Below are 25,045 nucleotides of genomic sequence, written 5' to 3'. Positions count from 1 at the left end.
GCCAGGGCAAGGTAATCCTTAAAAACCAATTATATTTCTGCTGCTGGCTTGACTGGGATTAATTCTGCAGCAAGCAGTGTGGGGTCCCGGTTAAGGGTACGCTTTGAGGAGTCAGTCTATCTGCATCCCACCTGCTCTGTCACTGTGCACCTGCAGACAGTTCCCTCTTCTTCAGAGCGTCTTTCCTGTTTACAAGCCTCACTGTTTACCTCTATCAAATATGGATACTGGTGATACCGATCTGATAGGATTATGATTTATAATGTGTAAAAAGCACTTAGCACAGTGCTAGGATCAAGAGCTCAAAAATGGTAGCTAGTTGTTGTCATTTTTATATGAATAACGAAGCGGTCCTGAAGAAACTTTTGACAATTTACTTAGCCTTTTTCTGATTCTTGGATACTTGAGTAACTTTTTCTTTGAAAATTCACCATCTTTTCATTTTTTCCAGGTTTTTAAAAAATAACTGATTTCTGGTTCCAGATATCTCTTCAAACCCCTACTTTGGCCTCCATTAACCAACATCTGAGAATTAGGTTTAGCTTCCTTTTATCCAAAGCACTTACTTTTTATATGTACTCTGTATATTGTTTGGAATCAGAATAGTAGATTTAAAATTTCCAGAAGTTAGTTGCAGCGTGCAGCGTGTTTTCACATTTTAGTTTGATATGTATAATAAGTTGAAGCCATTTTATTATGAGCCAGTGTTTTTCTTTCCTGGATCATGGCCACCCTGCAGCAGCGGGATGGGCCCACCCAAAGCTCCATTTGGATGTGGAGGGTGATGGGCCCACAGGCACCCGGAAGGCGTAGAAAGGTTCCTGCTTCCCGGGGGAGAAGGGCGGCCTCCCCAGCTGGTGTGGAGATGGCGAGAGGGAGCCGGAAGGAGGCTGGCGCAAGGCTTTGGGCAGTTAGAGGGTAGTTGTTTAGTCTCGTAATTAAGTCTTTTGGGAAAGATGACAAGCAAAAGGCCTTACCCCTTTATTCATAAGCGGGGAAAAGGGAAAATATGTATATATTCTCCGATGTGATGTATTCAATGTACATAGGACAGTACCTGCAGATGGAGCCAGTTCTGGTCTTTCCCAATCCAAACAGGGTCAGGTCTTTTTCTTTCCTGGTGGCGGAAGTGCTCTCCCCCTGGAGAAGAGCCAGGTGCTCCCATTGGAGATGACACAATCCTAGGTCGCAGTCACGCCTCACACCTCACCTCCGATGTTTGACGATGACAGCTCTTAAGCTTCACCTCTCACCCTTCACCCTTGCCCTCCGGTCTCACAGCTGTAGGACGGTAGGCAGGCCCTACAAAGAGTTGTCAGCCAGAAAGCAGCGGAATTAGGATTTGAGCCAGGTCTGTTTGAACCCCAGCCTCATGCTCTTTTTATGCTACTTCCTCCTTTGGGCCCAGAGAGCCCTAGGACTTACTGCCCAGTTTCTAGACGCAGTGGGTTCGTGGCCGGGTGAGCAGGGTTCACGTGGCTCGGTGCACCTTTTCGGAGAACGGGTCTCTGGGAGCCATTGCTGTTACCGGGGCCCTCATTGTCTCACACGCTTCGCCTTTCCTTACGTGGGATACCTGGAATGTTGCTGAGTTCATTATAACACTGGTTTCCTTCCTCTGGCCGTTAGCTCTTCCCTGCGAGACAGGCCTTGGTTTTGTTGTTGTTGTTAGATTGCTAAATTACGAAACACAAGTGACCATGAGCACCAGCTCTGTTTCTTTGGTTTGCCTGCTGCTCACCAGCACGTGGAGCATCCATTTCATCGCCAGGCTGAGGCAGGTGAAGGAGGGAGGGGCAGAGGCCCTGCCCCCACGTTGGCTGCTCTCCTGGAGGCCCAGCACTTGGGACAAGAAGTCAGCAGTGCCTCGGAAATAGACCGTGGACTGAGCCGAGGGAAGCCAGGCTGCCTGAGTGTCCCTTCTAGAAAGGGACCCCTTCTACCACTGTCCCCTCTTCCCACAGGCAGCCTGGTAGCTCGGAGGCATGTTTTCTGGTTAACTCAATAGACCCCCAAGGGGGACTTCTTTTGCTTCCACGTTTTGCCTACACTAGGATGTAGTTTTTGTTAAACTGTAAAAAAAGAAACACACTCCAAAGGCAACGATTTGAATTTCTTTCTCTCCATCTTTACGTTTAGAATCCAGAACATCCCAACAAGGACTACATAATTAACTTTGAGATTCGGTCCCTGCGGGATAGCCGAGCATTGATTGAGAAGGTGGGAATCGAAGATGCGTCGCAGTTCATAGAGGACAATCCACACCCCCGGCTTTGGTATGTAGACATAGAACCCCTCCCCAAGTGGCTGTGGGGGTGTTTTCTTTTTAATTAATTTTTTTAAAATTGATTTTGGAGAGGAAGGGAAAGGAAGAGAGAGAGAGAAACATCAACGACGAGAGGGAATCATTGGTTGGCTGCCTTCTGCAAGCCCCCTAATGGGGATCGAGTCCGAAACACCAGTGATGTGCCCCTGACTAGAACCTAACCCGGGACGCTCCAGCCAGCAGGCAGATGTTCTATCCATTGAGCCAAACTGGCTAGGACTGGTGGGCGCTTTTAAACCCTCAGCTCTGGCTCCCTCTCCTGCCAGCCTCCATCGGGATGGCCTTCCCGCTCTCGTTCTTCTTTTTAAGATAAACTCGTTTTAGATGTGGAAGACCTCGCAATAGGCATAATACTCAGTGAAGTGGTATAACAATGTGTGAGGATAATCGCTTCCCACCGGGTTTCCCTGGAAACCATAGTTACAACCACTGAGTTCGGGTTCAAGACTCGTTTACCAGGACTTTACCATGGACTTTTGGGATCCTTTTTCCTGCAGGCGCCTGCTGGCTGAAGCGGCTCTCCAGAAGCTGGACTTGCACACCGCAGAGCAAGCGTTTGTGCACTGCAAGGATTACCAAGGCATCAAGTTCGTGAAGCGCCTGGGCCACCTGCAGAGCGAGGCCATGAAGCAGGCGGAAGTGGCGGCCTACTTTGGCAGGTTCGAGGAGGCCGAGAAGATGTATCTTGACATGGACAGAAGGTCAGTGCTCAGGATGCTGGCATCCGGGGTACTGCCAGAGGTCATCACAATTTTTATTTTTATTTTTTAATTTTTTTATGAATGAGGAATGTAAAATAGACTAACGGTACCAAACCATTTCTTTTAGAAAAATCATTTCAGGTTGGAGTACAACCTAAATATTCCACATGCCCCTCATTAATTTATGGCTTGTAATTTGGGGCAGTTTTCTTGGTTTTCACACATTTGAATAGCTGGCCCTGGTAGGTTTTTTCACTGCGGAGGAAAAAATAATCTTGTGAGCACCGAGAGTGGGGGCTTTTCTCATTTATCACACAGTTCGTTATTTGGGTGTAGGCCATTATTTAATTTACTGTTGTCAAGGAGCTTGAAATAAAAATCAAACGTATGTAGGGATTGCGTTTTACTCTTTATATTTTATTTTAGATTCATATAAAATGATGTATGAGCTTCATTTCAGCTCTAAACATTGTCTAATTTTTATTAATATTATTTGTACTTGTGAGAGGCCCTTAATATAACTTAAGCCCTGAAAAGAAAGATAAAGCGAAACATGTTTTTATATGTTTGGTTTTTTCAATAAACCGGATCATGTCTAAGAAATTGATGAAAAGAAGTGATTGCTATGTAAGTCATTATTCTCCTGAGGAAATTGGAAGGCCAGGAAGACAGAAGGAGGGAAATTGTTTCCGTTTCCAGATTCCAGGCTCTCCCCATTGCCTCCTGCCTGGTCAGGTTAATTTTCTAAAATGCTGGGAGAATTACCATGACTGTCTGTTCACTGCTGTGTATCCTCAATATCCTAGAATTGGCCCTTGCACATAGTAGGTGCTTGATAGATGTTTGTCAAATGAATGGATAAGTAAATGAATGAGTGCCTTTGTTTGCAGAGATCTTGCTATTGGCCTGCGGCTGAAACTGGGAGATTGGTTCAGAGTGCTCCAGCTCCTGAAAACGGGGTCTGGTGATGCGGACGACAGCCTCTTGGAGCAAGCCCACAATGCCATCGGAGACTACTTCGCTGACCGACAGAAGTGGTAGGAGGCCTGCCTGGCCCCACTCACCCAATCACAGCCTGCGGAACGGAGCTGCCTGCACACTCACCTGGGACATGATGCTCAGGGAAGGAGCATCCTCCTGGATCCTAAACTTCAAGGAGCTCTAGGCTCACGGCGGGAGCATGAGATGCTTCCAGCTGTTAGATAAGCTCTGTGTCACTCTGGAGTTTCCAAACTCAAAAACCTTGCGCTTAACTCCCGGCAGCTCTCCCAGTTTGAGACCACGGTGTGCAAGTCTAAGCCATTCTGTGGTTCCTTTCCGAAAAATTAAACACAGTATTTTATGTTGACTTTATTTTGTTACTTTCAGAAATCATTGGCTTTTATTCTTTTTTTTATTTTATTGATTTTTAACAGAGAGGAAGAGAGAGGGACAGATAGTTAAAAACATCGATGAGAGAGATACATCAATCAGCTGCCTCTTGCACACCCCCTACTGGGGATATGCCCACAACCAAGGTACATGCCCTTGACTGGAATCGAACCTGCAAGCCGACGCTCTATCCACTGAGCCAAACCAGTATCGGCACTGGCTTTTATTCTTAATTTTTCATTGTGAGCAGTATGCTTTTCAATGGATGTCAGTGTTTGGTATTCTTAATTTTTCATTGTGAGCAGTATGCTTTTCAATGGATGTCAGTGTTTGGAAGCACCACTTCCAAACACTGTGTATCAGATTAAAACAGTATTAAGACTATTTAGAGAATGTTATAACTAAAGCATGCTTCACAGTTTTAGATTCTACATCAGGCCCCCCCCCCCCCCCAACTTATATGCTTCAAAGACATCTTGTAACTGAAGATGTTGACTAGAATAATCCTAGTAATTCTAATGAAGGAACATTTTTTTTTTTTTTTTTGTGAGAGTGCTATTTATCAGGAGATTCACATTAGCTTTAAATGTTTTCCTTTTTTCTCCCATAGGTTGAATGCTGTACAATATTATGTACAAGGCCAAAACCAGGAACGCTTAGCTGAATGTTATTACATGTTGGAAGATTGTGAGGGAATGGAGAATCTTGCCAATTCACTCCCAGAAAATCACAAGTTGCTCCCAGTAGGTATTGTAAATTGAAGTTTTTGAAATTGTTAGTTTACTTTATAAGGTTTTTATGTTATAGTCAGGATATATCCTCTGTAAGAAGGAAAATTTTAAATTAATCTATAATTTTAGTTTTTTAGATGTGGAACAATGCTTTTAATTGCTAAAACATTACATCGATATTACAGAATACTTAAAAATGGAGGACAACCTAATAACATTCCTGCTGCTTTAACATGATCACATTTCTGTGCAGTCTTACCAGTTTTATAAAATTGCTTATAAAAGTTAGCTGAACCATGACGTATTTACAGATGAAATGATATGTGGTAAGAGATTTGCTTCCGAATCTCTGACCACATGTCTGTGTCTGGTGCTTAGTTAGTGTGCATATGTTTGAAATCTGCTATAACAAAAGTTAAAAAAAAATAGAGCTTGACTTTTATTAGTCTATATTAACAATAAAATACTTAGTGTTAAAAAAGAGAAACAACAAGTTCTCTGGAACTTTGTCCTTTTTAAGCATCTTTGCTTGTTGGATGATGGTAATGAGTTTGTATTTGACTTGCTTTATTCAAATGTACACCATTGAGGGCTAGCAGCTCTCACTGTAGGGGCTGCACAGGGATCAGCTGTGACCTCTGTCACAAAAACGTTATCTCTTAGCTAACAGGTGAGGATGGAATCCTAATAAGCCCGTTCTCTGTTGTGAACTAGAGCAGTTATCCCTGTGGTAGTGGCATTTCACACACCTTCATTCTCAGTCCTGTGTGTTTTCTGGAGCGAGAAAGAAGCTGAAATTACCTGTAACCCGGGGTATAACGACAGCAACAGCATAGCCCATGTGGGTGTTGTCTGTTAGTGTATCTAATGATGCGGAAAAAAGTTGCTTTAGAGCAGTGCTCGGCAAACTCATTAGTCAACAGAGCCAAATATCAACAGGACAACGATGGACATTTCCTTTGAGAGCCAAATTTTTTAAACTTAAACTTCTTCTAACGCCACTTCTTCAAAATGGACTCAGGCTGTTCTGTGGTATTTTGTGGAAGAGCCACACTCAAGGGGCCAAAGAGCCGCATGTGGCTCGAGAACTGCAGTTTGCTGACCACTGCTGTAGAGTATCCAGTATAGTAATGTTACTAAGTCAATATTAAGTATTATAGCTACAGTAACACTTAAATAACTAAAAGAATTAAGAACTTAAAATAGTACTACACATTCCAAATCAAGTTTTGAAGTAGTTTTTAATAGTATGGTAAAATGTACATAATATTTAAGTGGGAAAAGCAGGATACAAAGCCTTATACAGGGTTTGGCAAGTAGGTTTGTATGGAAAATAATACAAATGAATAATATTTAGTAATTACTAATCTATAATAATAAAAGCATAATATGCTAACTAGACCGGACATCCTTCCGGACGAAGCCGGGACTGTGAGGGAACCCCGGGGAAGGAAGGCCGACTATTGCACGAATTTTGTGCATCGGGCCTCTGGTTACTAAATAATGATACAAGAATAAGCCCTGTGTTTCACATGCTCTCAACTGTAGACCGACTTTTGCCCCACCCTGTATGGTATGATTACAATATACACACCACCTCATATATGCACATTTATTCAGAGGATGAAGATGTTAGGAAATTCCATCAGACTGTTGAGAACAGTCTCCTATGGGTAATAAGATTATGAGTAACCACATTTTTGTGTTTTTAAAATTTTCAACCATAGGAATGTATTAGTTTATAGTCAGAAAATATGAGCATTACTTCTTAAAAGATAGTTGGTACAAAATGTACTTTTATGATATTCCTCAAAATATTTTTAAAGTAGGGGTGGGGAAAGAACAACTCTGGCCAATTAGATTCAGAAAGAAAAGAAAATATTCTGGAAATGGCCAGTCCAGCGCAGTAGGTGAGATGTTTTCTGTGTGGTTTTCTCTCCCGTCACCGCCGTCCTTCCAACGGAGCTGTTTTGGGTCCAGTGTCCTGACCTGATGAATGGCCAGCTTGTTGGGGCATTCTTTATAGAGATAGTGGGTAGCTCGATGATGCGAGTTCCCGTAAGCCTCAAATTAACAGTTACCTTTGAGGATACCATATGCCTTTAAGGCTTTTCTTACCACTAGTGTGGGGTTTGTTTTACAGGTTGGGGTTTCTGTAAACTGGCTTCCACCCTGAGAAAGAGTCAGTGTCTTCAGGTCCTGGTTAAAAATCCGATCCCGGTGGGCGCCAGGGGAACACGGGTTTATAGAGGGTGATGCTTAGCATCCGTTCTGGTTGGTGGCCTCTGTCCCTGTCTGTTTAAATGCAAAATTACTGTAGCCACCAGTCCATTATACGCACATGCTCCCAGGAAGTCTTGTAAGTTAAAGTACAAGCTGATGACACCTTACCATAATAGCAGTCAGCAGCTGTGTATCACTGCAGGTTGCCCAGGACCAAACCAGAGAGGGTTGGACCTACATTACCACCATTTGCCCACCATCCAGAACTGAAATATCATTGCTGATATGTACCCATAAGGAACTGTTTGACATTGAAATTGGGTCTCAAAAGAACTGGTGACCCAGAAGGAAGCTCACTACAGACTGATTCATATGCCTTTCAGCATAACAATTATTGCTTGTCTCATTTTTGATTCTTATAAGTATATTTCCAGTAGGACATGATCTCACTCATCTAGGGGAAATGGTGAACAACATAGACTGATGAACAAGAACAGACCCAGAGATAAGGAGCCATGGGTCAGAATGTTGGACCTCAAAGGGAGGGTGGGGATAAAAGGGAGAGATCAACCAAAGGACTTATGTGCACACAGATGAGCCTAATCAGTGGTCAAGGACAATAGGGGGGTAGGGGCATGAGTGGGGGGTGGGGTGGGGGATTGGAATGGGAGATTGAGGACAAATATGTGATACCTTAATCAATAAAGAAATTAATTACAAAGAATAAAGTACAAGTGATGTCCTTGGTCTGCGAAATCTGATAGTATGGTTTTGTCCTTACAGGAAATAGCACAGATGTTTGTGAGAGTTGGAATGTGTGAACAAGCCGTGACTGCATTTTTGAAATGTAATCAACCAAAGGCAGCAGTGGATACCTGTGTACATCTCAACCAGGTCAGCAACTGGGAGTCATCGTGGTCATCCTTCAGAAACTGTGGCCGACGTAGGGGGTGGGGAGCGTGGATGAAATTAGTGAAAGGAGGCAGGACCTCTCTTACTTAGTTGAGGACTGAGAAAAGGTTGGCCTTCCCTCATCTCTGGAAGGGCCACCATTAGGGGTGACGCAGTCAAAGCTAGCTCAATATGGGAACAGGAAGTAATCCTGTGCTTTAGTCGGGCAAGTTTTTATCTGGAAGCAATTTCATAATTTTCTGCATTTTATTAGGATTGGGTTTTGTTTCCATAGAAGGACCAGGTAATGATTATTGCAAGAGGAAAGGATTGAGTTACTTTCTTAATATTTCTTTTGGCAAATCTATATTCTTTTGCCTTGAAAAGAAAACGTATACTTGATATTTTAAAGAGCTGGGATTGAACTAAAATTGAAGTGCAGAATTGTTGTTGACATTGTTCACTATCGCCGCATTCTTTTAAGTATTTTCCCAAACTATTTCATAAAGCTCCATTTGCTTTATAAAAAATATCTTTCGAATGTTATATCTGATAGGATATTTTCTTAACTGAAATTGCATATTTTTGTTTTACTATACACTTCTTTTTCTCTCTCATAGTTTGAGCAGAGTTAGAATTTTAAGGTTAATGTCATTATCCACTTTGAAGCTTTCCTTCTCAGATGTACTTCACTTAAGCAAAGTAAAGTCTTAGATCAGGTCATCATTTTGATGCATATTTTGCTTGTAAAACTTATAATTGCTTTTAAGTGATTTTAAAAAACATACTGTTTTAATTTTAATGTAGCATTATTATAAACTTAAAGATTTATTGTGTGAATTCTATGGTATGTGACTATAAGTGCTTAGGTAACTGAATGGTATATTTTTTCTCCTAGTGGAACAAAGCTGTTGAATTGGCTAAAAATCATAACATGAAAGAAATTGGATCCCTATTAGCGAGGTATGCAGCTCACTTATTGGAAAAGAATAAAACTCTTGATGCCATAGAACTCTATCGGAAAGCCAATTACTTTTATGATGCTGCTAAACTGATGTTTAAGGTACGTAATATCGTTAGTATTTGGTTTGTTCTAGTTACCAGTGTTTTCTTAGATATCAAAGAACATGTTTTCCATTTCATTTGGAAACAAATATTTGTTATAGCAAAATACCTCTGGTTTTATTACTACTATTACTACTATCTTATTATTACCTTTACTAAAAGGCTATTTATTAATATTAGCATCTTATTGATACCTAAGCAATTATGTGTTTATTTAATACTGATATTAAAGAATTTTAGAATTTTTAGGGACCACAAAGTATAATTTCCCTTAACTGGGAATTAAGTCCTGTTGACAGTAGAATTTGAATTCCTTAAAATCCACATGTTTTAAAGACATTACACTTTTCATAATATGCATTTGGCAGGAAGATGACTAGTACAGTATGAGTGAATGCACATTTTACATTCTATTCTTTTCCCATTTGCTTTAATAAAACTTTCCCTCAGAATTGTTTAAATAAAAATTCTGAAGGATATATCATGTTAAAGCCATCTTATCTCTGTGTACTTAGAACGTTATTTAAAAAATTTCTTCGTGCCCTACCAGGTTTGGCTCAGTAGATAGAAGATTGGCCTGTGGATTGAAGGGTCCTGGGTTTGATTCCAGTCAAGGGCACATACCCATGTTGCGGACTTGATCCCCAATAGGGGCCGTGCAGGAGGAAGCTGACCAATGATTCTCTCTCATCATTTATGTTTCAATCTCTCTCTCTCCCTCTCCCTTCCTCTATGAAATCATAAACATGTATTAAAAAAAGAAAAAAATCTTTTTGTTATGGAAAATACTATCCATTCCATGAATGCTTTCTTCATTCTGACTTGATATCTGTTATTTTCGAGGAATCTTATAAGCTAACTTCAAGGGTTAAATACTAAGAAGGAACTAAGTGCTTATCAGTACAAAGGAAAAGAAAGTGGGCTTAAAATATTTAAAATGAGGGATATTTATATTCCATCCTACTGACTTCCTTCCTTTTTTAAGAGAATTAAATTTAGAGATGATTATATCCATACAGATATAGATTGAGCAGCATCTTCCCCCAATTCTTTAAATGCTTAAAGATTGCAGATGAAGAGGCGAAGAAAAGAACCAAACCTCTGTGTGTCAAGAAGCTGTACGTACTGTCAGCCTTGTTGATAGAGCAGTACCACGAGCAAATGAAAAACGCTCAGCGAGGAAAAGTTAAAGGAAAGAGTTCGGAGGTAAGTAGACCTTATGTAAATTATCCGAAGTGTTTAAGGAAAAAACAATCAAACCTCTCCTTTTGGACAGGCCCTTTAATTTGCTTATTTGCATTTATTTCCTTAAATGATATGAGGAAAGGAATGACTGATGTGGAATTAGTACTCAAATTTTAGAAATTTTTACTTGGAAATATAGAAAACTGCTTTTATTATTATATAAGACTAATCTATAGTCTGCTTTTAATTCCTTACTTAGTAAATCCTTTCTAAGCTGTGAGTCTTAAAAGTTTTCTAGGTTATGTATATTATTTTATGTATATTTTAATATGCAGATGAATCTCTTATTAAAGTTTGATCAATTCTGTTTTAAAATTTGATCAATCCTTTCACAATATATATGTATAGTAAATCACCACAATGTATACTTTAACTATCTTACATTTATATACATTATACCTCGGTAAAGCTGAAGACAGTTTGATCATATCAGTTTGATAAGACAGGAATCATAATGAAGACATTAAGTCTGCAATGCCAGTTTGTCATGATACAATCTGCTAGGCTAGAGACTGTGATGCAGCCCCTGCAGAGGTTGTCTTGGCTGGCGGGACCGCTGTGGCTGTGCTGAGGGGAACGTATGCTCCCTTGCAGGCCACCTCGGCTCTGGCGGGTCTGCTGGAGGAAGAGGTCCTGTCCACGACCAGTCGGCTCACAGACAACGCTTGGCGGGGCGCCGAGGCCTACCACTTCTTCATCCTGGCGCAGCGGCAGCTCTATGAGGGCTACGTGGACAGTGCGCTGAAGACAGGTGGGCCTGCTCCCCAGCGTGCGGCGTCTGTCTGATATTACATTAATCTCAGTCTGTCTAAGATTGTTTACGTGCAGTATGATACATTAATTCCAAAAGAGCGAAGGTATGAGAATTTTACTTATAAACTTATAAAGCAGGACACATGAGTGACTGAACCTTAGTGCTTTCAGATGGGCCAGGACAGTACCGTAGGCACTGCCACCATCCACCCGCCTTCCCGGAGCATCTTGGATGGGCCACTCTGAAGTCACCAGGCTGCCGCTCGGGTCATCACCAGCACATCACACCCTCATAGATCATCAGTCTGTATTTCTAGGACCGGAGCTGTTAGCTGGCGCTACCGACCCTGGAGGTCACGTAGCGTACTTTTTCCTGCTAGTGCCCCGACCTCCCAACATTGTTTTCTTTAACTTCGCTGAAGTTTGTGTAAGCCAGCGTTTCCCAAAGTGTGGTGCGCGTACCCCCAGGGGTACGGGAAGAGTTTGGTGGGGGTACACGTTGCACCGGAGTTTGGTGGGGATATGCCCTGCACCGGGCTTAGCTGCGCCTAATTCTACGTTCTCATGAGTACGAGGGGTACTCAGCATTACGAAAATTATAGAAGAGGTTCACATGTGTCAAAGGTTTGGGAAACACTGGCGTAGGGAAAACAAGACAGCTCAGCACAGGTTCTTTCCCACGCGCCAAGAGAAAGAAATGCTTTGCAGAATCCACGTTGCTCTTTCTTCCCCAGCTCTTCACCTGAGGGACTATGAGGACATCATCCCTGCCGTGGAGATCTACTCTCTGCTGGCACTCTGCGCTTGTGCCAGCGAGGCCTTCGGGACTTGTTCCAAAGCTTTTATTAAACTCGAGTCTTTAGAGAGCCTCAGTCCCGAGCAGAGACAGCAGTATGAAGATCTTGCTATCGAAATCTTCACCAAACACACTCCAAAGGATAACAGGAAATCGGAATTGGACAACCTTCATAAAGGGTATGGCTAACTGTAATTAGTGTCATTCTACCTTTTTAGAAATTTGGATTTCTGTATGTATAATAGTGTGATATACTAGCAGTAGTCAGAGCACTAAGTTTTGAAGTAGGTTACCTTAACATCATACCCTATTTTATTTAGTTTTAGAAGTATATTAATGCTTTATTTTCTCACAGTAAGAAAAGTTTTTAAGTTTACCTTGAAATATTTTCTATTCCTCAGTTTGTTTTTAAATATATTTTATTGATTTTTTACAGAGAGGAAGAGAGAGGGATAGACAGTTAGAAACATCGATGAGAGAGAATCATCTATCAGCTGCCTCTTGCACACCCCCTCCTGGGGATGTGCCTGCAACCAAGGTACATGTTCTTGACCCTAATCGAACCCGCGACCTTTCAGTCCACAGGCTGATGCTCTATCCACTGAGCCAAACAGGTTTCGGTATTATTCCTCAGTTTTTAAATGTAAGAACGTTTTAAGTAATTAGAAGCTTTGGAGTATAATTATTTGTTCTTCTTATGTTCACAGAGGGAAAGGGAAGCTGCCGACATGTGTTGCCACAGGCAGCCCCATCACTGAGTACCAGTTCTGGATGTGCAGCGTATGCAAGCACTGCGTGCTGGCCCAGGAGATCAGTAACTACAACTTCTGTCCCTTGTGCCACAGTGCAGTGGGATGAAGGAACGACAAGTTGTGTGTAACTTAACACATACCAGCATACGCATAGCTATAACTATGTACATAATAAGGTCGTCTTCCATTCATTTTATATGAAAATCAGCATCTTCATTTCATAGTTGTATTTTGACACAAATTATATATAAATTATGCATATATATATCTATATTATATCCACATATACATATTATGTATATAATTTTGTGTTAAACTATGACTATAAAATAATGCTGATTTTCATATAAAACATGGAAGTCAATCTTATTTCATGTCTATCTTTCATCTATCTATCTTGTGGTTGGTTACATGATACTATGGAAATATTCTGAATAAGAAATTTTTTTCTCATAGTGTCAAGATTACTAAGTCACCAAAAAGTCTTGGCGAGGGTATAGAAGCAACATGGGAGTAGGGCAGAGTTGTGCAGGAAGGAGGTTAAACAATTTGCTTCAAGTTCAAAATCAGCTATTGACTCCTCAAGCCTTTCCTAACACATCTATTGGGAACTCTCTCTCGGGGCCTTCTCCTTTGCTACTAGTTCAACCATGCCTGAATTTTCCTCCAGTTAATTGTTTTATTATTTCCTCCAGTTAATTTTCCTCCAGTTAAAACTAGACTTTTCCTCCAGTTAATTATTTCAGATAGAGCCTGAGTGGCTGTCTTCTTGTTTGGTTTAATATAGAAACCAAAATCTCTAAAATAACATCTTGTAGACTTCATTACGTTGTTTGGGATATATATCTGTGAAAGTTTTACTGCCCTGCCATGTTTTGGGGACCTTCTCTGTCTTGAAAATGGTGCTAGAGGAAGGACCAGAGCATGAGTTGACCCAACTGGTTTTATTCAACGTGAAGGATTTTTCAGGATAACAACAAACTCTCCCATGGTGAAAGGGGCATAGGGAACGAAATTGTCTATCTATAACAAATACTTGGAAAGAAGTTGGATAGAGGTAGTATATTAAAGATAGTATAGGAAAGAGTTCTGTTCTGTACTTGTAATAAATCCCTTAACGTAATGCTTTATCATATAACTTGGTCTGAACTATGTGAAGTTTCAAAGTCGCATGGTAAGCCAAAGTACCGAGATGACAGAACCTAATGTAAAGCTAAACAAGTAGGCGCTATGCCCAAAGGCAACATAGCATTGTTGACCCGCCTGCTGTCCTGCACGAGTGACTGTATTAGACATTTTTTTTTTTCTAAAGCACACTTTGAAATTATATTTTTTTGTATTTCAGGGGCCGAGATCTTTGGTTTTATGTGGCATTAAGTGAAATAATATGAAATTAATAAATATTAAAGTAAAAAATGAGTTGCATTTATCTTCTTTTATCTAGAACTTATGGATAACATGGTATTTGTTAATTTAAATATTTTCGTGGGGGTTAGTTAGGGGGGTGTTTAGATTGCAGCATGGATAAGGGAAAAAAGGGTCCTGAGGTATAATGCATGTGTAATATCACTTTTGCTAGCAAACTGGAGAAACCATGACCACCACCACCTATTAGGGTACTAGGCAAATGTCAGGTGACTGGAGGTGAGAGTGCATTACTTAGAGGCACACAGAGTTCTCATTTAGAAATGGGGGAGAGGAGGAAAATTAGGTTACTAGAGTTTTAAGAGAAAATCAAGAGTATTTAATCTGATGATGATATAGCTCCAGGATATTACTACTGAGTTTCTAAAATGCAAATAGCAACATTATGCTGCCCCCTTCTGTGTATTCTTATTATTTTCTCAATTCATTTTTAAAATAATCACTATACTATTTAGAATTAAAACTGACAAGTGCGGGTGAAGATATAGAGCAATTGAAACCCTTATATGTTGCTGGTGGAAATGCAAAACAGTACACCAACTTGGGAAAAGTGAGTTTTAGAAGTGCTCCATGTATATTATGGAAATATAACTGGTACGTTTGCCTGTGTGCATATGTATGAATATGTGTTTGCTGTTTTTAAGTTATTTTACTTTTTGCTGCTCCACTTAACAAAACGGAAGTTTCATTGAGAGCCCAGGGCCCGGGGGCTCAGGAAGAAGGCCCCCCGTGGGGAAGGAAGAGCCTCATTTGACTTTCTTCGTGGGGCACAGGTTGTTGGTGTGGCCACACTTCCTGGGGCAGTTGACTGCATGGGGTTGCAGCAAGCACAGCACTGTCTGCAGATCATCTTGTTTCAGTTGTATTTCTGGGTGAGCTGGTGGAGGGAAGGCTTGATGATGCCACTCTGCAGGCCAAGTACCAGAGTGGGTGGACTCTGTGGAAGACGGGCATGCGAGTTGGAGAGGGACCTCTACTGAAGCTGGCCCCAGCACCTCTGTCACGGGCACGACCCTCCAGTGTCCTGTAGACCAGAGCTTCTCAAGTGTGATGGGGACGCCATGTCAGAATCCCTAGTGTGTTCTGTGAGCAGATGGACACGCCCACCATCTCTGCATTCCCCACTCTTACCGGATACATGATTCCAGAGATGTTTGCTCCCCTTCTCGGGGCTGTCTTTTTACTCTGTTGATAGCCTTTTTGTTGTACAGAAGTTTCTGATTTCCAAGAAGTCCAACGTGTTTTTCCTTTTGTTGTCTGTGCCACTTGTGTCATATCCAAGATTGCTAAATGCAATGCCATGAGGGTTTTTGTCTAAGAATTTTGTATTTTTGGCTCCTATATTTAGGTTGTTAATCCATTTTGAGTTCATTTTTAAATATGGTGTTAGGTTAGGATCAACTGCATTCTTTTGCATGTAGATACCCAGTTTCCCCAGCACCGTTTATTGAGAAGACTGCCTATGCCTGTGCCGCCCGATTCTGATCACTGTAGCTTTGCAGTAAGATTTTAAATCAGGAAGCACGAGTCCTTCAACTTTGTTCTTTTTCAAGATTTTTTGGCTACTTGGGATCCCCCGAAATTCCATATGGATTTAGAATGGATTTCTATTGTATATTTCTGTAAATGCATCATTGGGGTTGTGAGGGATTACATTGAATCTACGATTGCGTGTTTAAAATGTTTTACAACCCATGAACATGGGAAGTCTATTTATGTCTTTACCTTCTGCAAAATTTCATTATGTAAGTATTTTATTCCTTTTGATGTTACTTTTTAAAAAATTTCCTTTGGGTTATTCATTTTACATAACTTTTCCTTGAATTAAACAAATTTAAATTACCACGTGGGTTTCCTTTTGGCCTAAAAAGTCAAGGAATGTAAAGTAACAGCATAGACCACAGACTGTCGGCACAAACTACTATTTAATTAACCTTTATACTATTCCAAAGGCTCAAAAGGGTTGAGAAGTTTGTAATCTATGGTCTCGGAGCTAATAAACAGTTTGAATTCGGATCGGGACAGCATGGGACAACTAAGTGAGTGGGATTCCACCCAAAGTGGCTCAGAACTGGGGTGTTTTGCTGGGGGTGGGGATGGGGGTGGGCGTGGTAGACGCAGAAACCCCATAGGCGCTACCCTCACCCATTCATAAAACAAACCGAGGTTTCTTCCGCTTCCGGCATGGCTCCCCCACCCTCCCCCCTCTCATAGTAACAAAGGGCAGCTCCTCGCAGCACTGGGGCGCGGGGCTGGGCGCCAGTTGGGTCTATTACTCTCCGGGGACGCGGCCGGCGGGACTAACGGTAACAAAGCTCCCGCGCTCCCGGGGGCCGGTCCCCGCTCTCCCGGCAGCCAGCGCGCCCGCCGGCGGGCAGCGTCCCCGGGGCGAGCGCGGAGGGGACACTCCGGGACCGGAAGTGGCTCTGCGGTTCCGCCTCTGAAATCCGCCCGCCTTCCACCCCGCAGGCCGGACCTCCGGGCGCGGCGATGTCGGGGCCGCCGGGGCCGCCGGGGCCGCCGGGCCCGGGAGCCCGCGCCACCCTCGGCCTCGCCCAGGCCCACTTCGCCCGGGGCGAGCACGCCGAGGCCGAGGCGCTGTACTCCGCGTACATCCGCCAGTGCGCCTGCGCGGCCGCCGCGGGGGCGCCGCCCGGGAGGTAACTATCGCGAGAAGTGGGCGGCGGCGTCCCCCCGCGGCGGGCGCCGGGGTCGCGCAGCCGCGCTGCCCGGCCCCCTGAGCCGGCTCCGGGGCGGCGCGGGCTCAGCCGCGGGGGCCGCGGGGCAGCGGCTTGTTTCCCCCGGAAGGCGGAGGGGGCGTCTGGGGGCGCAGGCCCTGGCCGTGCTTTGGGGCGCCCTGGGGGCTGTGGGGACACTGAGCGTCGTGATGTCCCTCTCCCGGGGGACCCGGGCGGAAAGCGCCTTTCCACCCGCCAGGAGCAGCGGGGTCCCGGCCGTGTGGGCACGGCAAGGTCCGGCTCCTCGGGTGCTGCGAGGACAAAGTCAGTAAATGCCAGGAATACAGGACAGTGCCCTCCAGGTCGTCATGGTTCGGCTTCGGTGTCATCCCCGCACCCTGACTCATGCTATCGATCTGTGGGCGTTTCAAACGTCTCTCTCAGTATTAGGGATTCTTAGGAAGACACAACCACAATGTCTTTATCACATAATTCCTTAATAGCAAATGTCCAGCAGGGTTGGAGCCTTACTGATAGAGGGTTTTGTTTGTTTGTTTTGTTTTGGTTCTGTTTTGGTTGGTTTGTTTTCTGCAGATGGTTCAAGCCAGGGTGCACATCAGATCTCCTATATCCCCCCAACCCCTACCCCCCTTACCCCCCTTGCAATCCCTCAGAAGGAAGACACCTGCTAAGAAGGGCTCCTGGTGGCTAATTGGGCTCAGATTGCTAACAGCCCAGCAGCCGTTTCTACGCTCAGGCCCCTCGTGCAGAAGTGCACTCAGGGCTGAGGCCTGCGCCGCGCTGCCCGCTGCGCTGGGTTTCTGCAGGCTCCAGAGTCCTGCTCAGATGGATAGGACAGGCTTCCCGGTCTTAGGACACCCTACTGTCGCGGCCCACAGGTTGAGAACCGCTGCTGTGGAGCCTGAGACCATCGGAAAACACAGATATTTACATTACGATCATTAACAGGAGCGAAATGACAGTGACGAAGTAGCAACGGAAATAGGAATCTTAGGGCTGCGGGTCACCCCCGCACGAGGAGCTGCAGTAAAGGGCCGGGGCGTCGGGAAGGCGGAGAACCGCTGCTCCAGCGGGAAGCCTGCCCGGCCTCGGGGAGGGTCCCAGCCGGACTGCAGGGAGGGCGGCTCTCTCCCCAGGAGGCGCGCCCTGGGGTCAGCTTCTCACTTAGACTCATTATCTGCGGAAATGACTTCAGGTCTCATGGTTTTGGGATCGCGTAAACATTTGAGGGTAAAGCTGATGGTGAGCTTTGCCACACGTTCGTAGCAAACTCCAGCTCTGGCCTCCCTCCTCGCTCAGCTGGAGCCCGGCCTGCTGTTGCCCTGCTGGCAGGTGCTGAGAACGGACAGTGAGTTTGATGCTGGATTTCAGCCGGACAAGTAGGCAGTGAACAGGGGCTTTGAGCAGCGAATGTGCTTTTCCCATGGGTGGTGACACTCACCCTGCCGATGCAGACAGCGGGGTTAGGCAGAGGGGAGCCACTGCGTTCCCCCTGTGCGCGGGTTTCCCAGAGTGGGTGCTGCAGGCTGTAGCCTGTACGGTCTGACAAAGCCCCGAAGAGCGGGAGGGTGGAGCCGGGAGGAATTGGGGAGGAAAAGCGGTGTTTCTCACGTGCACTTCTTGTTTGAAGCGAATGCAGCCCCGAGGACTTGGCCACTGCGTACAACAACAGGGGGCAGATCAAGTACTTCAGGGTTGATTTCTACGAAGCCATGGAGGACTACACGTCGGCCATAGGAGTGCAGCCTGATTTTGAGGTTCCCTATTACAACCGAGGGCTGATCCTGTACAGGCTGGGTAAGGCCCCGTCCTCCTGGGTCCCTGGTGGTGCCTGCTGACCGGAGAGCTCCCGAGGCTGTGAAACGAACGCAGCGATCGTTAAGCCTTAGAAGCCAGGCTGGATTTAGGTCGGGAGCTTGGAACAGGATTGCTCTGAGTTTATTTTAAGCTTTCAATAGGCATTACAGACCACAGTGGCCCGCAGGGGTGGGAGTTTAAGCTTTCAGTAGGCATAACAGACCACAGCGGCCCGCTGGGGTGGGAGTGGGACGTGGTAACAGAGGGAGGGTCACCCCATTACTCTGTGCCTGCACCTCCCCAAAGGCGAATGGAGGGGAATGCTGGTGATTACCTGCGAGACTTTTCTGAGTTAAAATCTTTGAAGGCACAGGAGAAGAGGTACAGTGAAGGAGTTTGAAATTCTTGGAATCAGCCGAAACCAGTTTGGCTCAGTGGATAGAGCGTCAGCCTGCGGACTGAAAGGTCCCGGGTTTGATTCCGGTCAAGGGCATGTACCTTGATTGCGGGCACATCACCAGTAGGGGGTGTGCAAGAGGCAGCTGATCCGTGATTCTCTCTCATCGATGTTTCTATCCCTCTCTCTTCCTCTCAGTAAAAAAATCAATAAAATATATTTAAAAAAATAAATCCTTGGAATCAAGGTACTGTTTTTTATTTTAAAGGGTTAGAAAGACTATCTCCTATTGCCTAATTTTACTGTAATTATTTAAAACAGGTAATGTAATTTTGTTGAGATTTCATGATGATTTATGCCATTTACTTGTTAAATCTTAATAAGTAAACCCCTAGCTAATTTTAAGTATTATTCTGGAAGGGCAGGCACACTTATTTTGATGTAGACATTCCTATGTCATTATTAAGAGGAAAAATTTCTTCAGTAGAAGGGGTTGAAAGCTTATAAATATAAAAGCATGTGTATCCAAACTTTGCTACGAATTATATAAGGAAATACTCAGCTGCTTCTCTCCCTCCCATTTTTTTTTATTCTGGTACAGGATACTTTGATGATGCTTTGGAAGATTTCAAGAAAGTATTAGACTTAAATCCTGGATTTCAAGATGCGACTTTGAGCTTAAAGCAGACTATGCTAGACAAAGAAGAAAAGCAAAGAAGAAACTATTGAAAATTTTAACTTTGAAATATTAATTCACGATCCATACAGCTGGCGTCTCCCGGTCTCTAGTTTAAAGTAGGTGTTGAGTGATTTTGATTTATATTTAAGATAAAGAGATTCATTCATGAGCACTAAAAGTTAAATGGTTGGTTTAAGGTAGTGAATTTCAGATTAAGTATTTATAATGAATAAGTATGTTTTTTATAAAGTATAAGTAAGTAATAACAATGCATAATTGTATATGATTACAGTAAAATATGTAAAGAAATGTGTGATATTTTTAGTAAAATAATTTTTTGCTATATTTTTATTCCCAGTTTTTTATTTATAAAATTTATATCTATAGAAAAGTTGAAGTATAATACAGTAAACACTCTTTAGATTCACCAGTTATTAAAATTTTGCTTCACACTTGCTTTTTCTCTATTTTTAAATATATAACATTTTGCTGTACCATTTGAAAATAAGTTTCAGACACCATAATGCTTCCCAATAATATTTTAGCCTGCATCTTCTAAGAATAGAGACACCCCCCTTTATAGCCACAATGCCATTATAATACCTAATAAAATTAACAGTTCTATGGTATAATCCGTACCCAGCCTCAATTCTAACTTTACCAATTGTTTCCAAAATGTATTGTGCAGATTTTTATTTGTGGATCTGGAGTTAATCAAATTACATTGCATTTTGTTATGTCTCTTGGAGTTCTTTAAAACATTTTTTTCCTTATTGTTGACCGTGTTACAGATGTCCCCAATTTTCCCCACCTTCGCTCCCTGTCTCCCCACCCCTGCCCCACCCCAGGCCTTCATTCTTTGATTTCTTTTAATCTAGAAGATTCCTCTGCCCACGTTCTCCCCAGGGCATTAGCTTTGAGAGCGAAGCTATTTTATGTAGCGAGAAAGAGAGATGTATCACTTGGGGTTAAAAATAAACAAATGTCCTACAAGAGAGCGATTTGAAAGAATTCAGCTTACACTGGTTTTCTCTAAAAATCGTTGATAAGGCAGGTTAGGATTTAAATATTGACCATCATTTTCTTTTTTGTTTTGCTTTAGCTGGACGTTTTTTATTTTTATTTATTTTTAAAATTTCTTTATTGATTAAGGTATTACATATGTGAGCATAATTTTCTGTCTGCAGATAATGACAGTAATGTCATCATCAACATGTACTGAACCCTTACTGAAAGTCAAACACTGTTCACACTCTTCACAGAATAAACTGGGAGGGGGACGGAGGCGGACAGGGAGGCGAGGAGCTGATGAAAGCACTTAGTAAATATAAAGCTTTAACAAATCTGTTCTACCTGGACACTGCCAACAAACGAGTGGGTGCCATGAAGCTGATGGGAGAACAACCCGTAGGCAGCCATGCCATCTACATTTTTGATGTTTTTCTCGGTGAGGTTTGGCTTTCAGAGACGCCGATCTTGCATCCTGGGTGCTCGCAGACTGGTTTATTTTTGCTGTGGAAACTGTCCCGGGTGGAAGTGGCCCAGCCTGGTGAAAGGCGCAGAGGACTGCTGTGGCTTTCTGGTTGCAGTCACCTCCATCGATCAGCCTGGAATGTTTTTACATTTCATTTTATTTTTGAGTTTAAGGGATCTCATGAAGCAGAAATAATCACCCAGTTTGTAGCTAATAAAGACCAGCTGGCAAAATACGCGGAGAATTTGGGCTGTAGGTGGATGAATATTAAAAGGAAACGAGGTTTGAAAGCAAACGAAAAGTCTCAATATTCCTGGAATTATTCACATTTTCCAATAGAATTTATCTTTTCATTTGTTATAAAAGAATGTATAAAGTTACATTAAAATGTACAAAAATCCCCCTTCAGAAAACTTTCATTTAAAAAGTAAGTTCCTGCCGGACTGGCGTGGCTTAGTGGTTGAGCATTGACCTATGAACCAGGAGGTCACGGTTCGATTCTCAGTCAAGGCACATGCCCAGGTTGTGGGTTTGATCCCCAGTGTGGGGTGTGCAGGAGGCAGCGATTAATGATTCTCTCTCATCATTGATGTTTTAATCCTTCTTTTTCTTTCCATTCCTCTGTGAAATCAATAAAAATATATTAAAAAAAAATAAAAAGCAATGTCCCTAGAACCTGGGGGAGCTTCAAGCTATTCACAAACATCAAATACTTAAATATGCTTCCTAACTATTTTCTCTTGGATCATATTCTCTTTTTCCTACTCTTGACTAGGATCAGATAAAATATGAAAAAGAAAAAAAACAAAAACCGAACAACAACAAAAAAACACAAGAAATTTTATTTGGGTTGTTGAATTTGTTATTCAATGTTTCTCCATCCTTTATCAGAAAAAAAAAATTTAGTGAAGTTCACTGTCAGCACTTCCTGGTTAGAACTCAGACACTTTTTTTCTCTTAAGTTATTTTTTTGTCCCAAGTTATTGGCAATAACTAAAGAATAATATTTTCATTGTTTATCTTCAAAAGTTTAGGCATACACATTCCAATTCTAAATTTCTGATTGACTAAGTAACACCTTTGATATATGCCTTAAAGATATTCTTCTAAGCTTGCTAGCATTCATATTGCCCACATTCCTTTTTCTACTAGAAAAGCCCCCAAAGTCTATTGTTTTCCAGTTTTTCTCTCTACAAAAACAAGGCTGAAAATTCTGGTTTATTATAAGGTTCATCTTTCACAAAGTAAGGTAAGAGAGACTAAGTGGCTTTAAGTTGCTTTTGAGCTTAGAAAATTACTCCTAACTCTTAAGCATGCAGTTGTTTCCCTCCCCACTCCCCCTTTTCTGAAATCTGGAGCTGAATAAAGCCAGTTGACTGACTTTGTGATAGTAAACTGGTCTGGTTGGTGAGATAGAAAACTACATTCCACGTCAGCTTCAGTCATGGTCTAGTTGCCTTTTCTAAAACTTGCCTGTTTTTTCTGCTGTCTTTCATTGGCTTCCCTACCCTCCCTATACCATCCATCTTCTGGCCCCTCCGCCTTTGTAGGCTCATGTCTTTCTCAGCAAACAGACTATATTTCAGGGCAAATCAACTCAGTATGAACACATCTCCACATCAAACTTAATTCCATGCTTCCAGTAATTAAACCCATCTCTTGCTTAATCCTGTAATCTGTCCCTGAAAATATGGACGCTAAGTCAAAAGTCACTGAGTAAAGAAATATTTCCAATACTTTTTAATTGGAAAAAATTAGGAATCCCATTTAGCCCGAGATACCCAAATACTTTTTACAAACATAAAAACAGATCAGTTGAGCAATGAAAACAGTTTTACAGCTGAAACCGGTGTGGCTCAATGGTTGAGCGTCGGTCTGCAGACTGAAGGGTCCCGGGTTCGATTCTGGTCAAGGGCATGTACGTTGGTTGCGGGCACATCCCTGGTGGGGGTTGTGCAGGAGGTGGCTGGTCGATGTTTCTCTCTCATCGACGTTTCTGGCTCTCTATCTCTCTCCCTTCCTCTCTGTAAAAAAAAAAAATCAATAAAACATTTAAAAACAAACAAAAAACAGTTTTACATAAGTAACAGCAATTTGAAATGATAATGTTTATAGCAATTATGTAAACTATAATTTTACTTCTTTCTGTGCTATTAAAAAAGTTAATGGAGGTACACTTCACATATACAGTTTATCCTTTAAAAGTGTGTAATTCATGGTTCTAAATATATTCAGAGTTTCTGTATTTTTTCAGCTTTATGGGTCTCATAGTCTTCCTGCAGGCAAACTGTGTTTAATGAAGGTGTTTCAGGTGAATTAAAAGCTACATGGGAGAGTGCTTGCGAATACCCAACCACACACACACTGCAGTTTGGTTCCCGTGAGGACATCTGGTTAGAAATAGAAACTTGTGTTCAGTCTCCCGCTGCAGCTCTGACGTTGTCATATTTCTTCTTACGGCATATTAATGTATTTGAGTGAGCAGGTTGTTTACAAAAACAAACTGTTGGCAGACACATGGGTTAGTTTTTTCAAGAGGCAACTGAAGAACTAATCAGCAGTGGGCTGTGTGAGCTAAGTATGTAATGTCACAGCTTCTACATAATTCCACATGGTGGTGGTTTCTGAGTTTCTAAAACAACGTGACAGTCAGTTACGGGAGATGGATTCCAGTTAAAAATGGCATCAAGTCAGAGCGGGAGAGAGACTTGTTAAAAGTCCTAGTGACTGCAGAGAAGGCCATGGGGTCACCATAAGACCATAGCATTCTCTACAGACAGGAGAGAAGGATGAGACACACGATTGAACTTCGGGGGTGAAACAAAGCAGTGGGTAAGATGGAAGAAACAGCTTATGCTTGTTAACCTCACAAGAAGGTAACTACACACCCACACGGCGAAAGGCAAGTGATCAACAACGGAGACCGGCAGGAAGGCCAACAGCAGGAGCGATGGCCAGTGGCTGCAGGCACACAGTGAAACAGGAGCGCAGAAGTAGCATCTGCCTTTGGATCTGTCAGCAGCGCGGCGAAGTCTTATTTTTCACAGAAATTGGAAGCCGAGGCTAAGAAATTCAGGAACCTGCCCGAAGCTGTGCTCCAAATCCATATAAATAGGATGTATCCACAGGTTTTTGTTGTTGTGGCTGGCATCAGCTCGAAGAGATATGCGACCCTTTTTTTTGGGCCCCGATACAGTCTAAATAGCCCATCGACGTTTTAGTGTCATCCAGGTGATTATCAACATAATGCTAAAATCCATTTCGTTTTAATAACGGAACATTATTGCGATTCCAGAATCGCTTGCTCGTCATTTTCCTTCCTGATTGAAAACAGACACGAAAGATGGTGAAAAGGAGATTAATATGAAGAGCAAAGTGCATTTGGAAAATTGAAAGCCGCAGCTGCCAATATGTAAATGTGTATCTTATGTTAAGAAAAGTATCCAACAGTTATAAATAAGGCAAAGGGAGGATTCCTCTCCTCTCAGTTTTACACCGAGCCCAGCCTCGGAGCCAGCAGGGGCTGTGTCTTCCTGGGATTTTCCCGTTTGCTCCTGATGGGGGCCCAGGCTCTGCGAGATGACACGCGACTGGCAGGTAGGCAGGCTTTTGTCCAGATGAGACGCACGTGGGTTTTGTAATGGTGGAAACGAGAACCCCCAGGACTGTGGATTTATCACCCTGCAGGGCTTTGGCCAGTTTGGGTCTCACCTGGTGACT

General features: G+C 42.8%; 2 protein-coding genes across 3 annotated transcripts in view; both read left to right on the top strand.

Annotated features, from left to right (window-relative positions):
- The window catches only part of WDR35 (WD repeat domain 35), a 39,382-nt gene extending 25,505 nt beyond the window's left edge, over positions 1-13,877 (top strand). For both annotated transcript variants that reach the window (XM_084900000.1, XM_084900001.1), the window contains 10 exons: positions 2,140-2,276; positions 2,824-3,027; positions 3,918-4,064; positions 5,009-5,141; positions 8,136-8,246; positions 9,142-9,306; positions 10,374-10,514; positions 11,148-11,304; positions 12,041-12,281; positions 12,810-13,877. In XM_084900000.1, coding sequence (XP_084756126.1) covers positions 2,140-2,276; positions 2,824-3,027; positions 3,918-4,064; positions 5,009-5,141; positions 8,136-8,246; positions 9,142-9,306; positions 10,374-10,514; positions 11,148-11,304; positions 12,041-12,281; positions 12,810-12,960 — 1,587 coding nt within the window. In that variant the 3' untranslated portion in view covers positions 12,961-13,877. The remainder of the gene's footprint in view (positions 1-2,139; positions 2,277-2,823; positions 3,028-3,917; positions 4,065-5,008; positions 5,142-8,135; positions 8,247-9,141; positions 9,307-10,373; positions 10,515-11,147; positions 11,305-12,040; positions 12,282-12,809) is intronic.
- Positions 13,878-16,475: 2,598 nt separating this feature from the next.
- TTC32 (tetratricopeptide repeat domain 32) lies at positions 16,476-21,054 on the top strand. The gene is made up of 3 exons (XM_084900577.1): positions 16,476-16,939; positions 18,609-18,775; positions 19,774-21,054. The coding sequence occupies exons 1-3, from the start codon at positions 16,770-16,772 to the stop codon at positions 19,899-19,901; spliced, it is 465 nt and encodes a 154-aa protein (XP_084756703.1). The 5' UTR covers positions 16,476-16,769; the 3' UTR covers positions 19,902-21,054.
- Positions 21,055-25,045: the final 3,991 nt, after the last annotated feature.

This window comes from Pipistrellus hanaki (genome assembly GCF_964339955.1).
Source record: "Pipistrellus hanaki genome assembly, chromosome: 12".
NCBI classification, from domain to species: domain Eukaryota; kingdom Metazoa; phylum Chordata; class Mammalia; order Chiroptera; family Vespertilionidae; genus Pipistrellus; species Pipistrellus hanaki.
This window is presented reverse-complemented; position numbering and strand designations above follow the sequence as displayed.

Excerpts from the sequence above, each read along its gene's own strand:
- TTC32 (XM_084900577.1), top strand. The coding sequence starts at position 16,770 with ATGTCGGGGCCGCCGGGGCCGCCGGGGCCGCCGGGCCCGGGAGCCCGC. Across the intron at positions 16,940-18,608 it reads GCGGGGGCGCCGCCCGGGAG|CGAATGCAGCCCCGAGGACT; the intron begins GTAACTATCGCG and ends TCTTGTTTGAAG. Across the intron at positions 18,776-19,773 it reads GCTGATCCTGTACAGGCTGG|GATACTTTGATGATGCTTTG; the intron begins GTAAGGCCCCGT and ends ATTCTGGTACAG.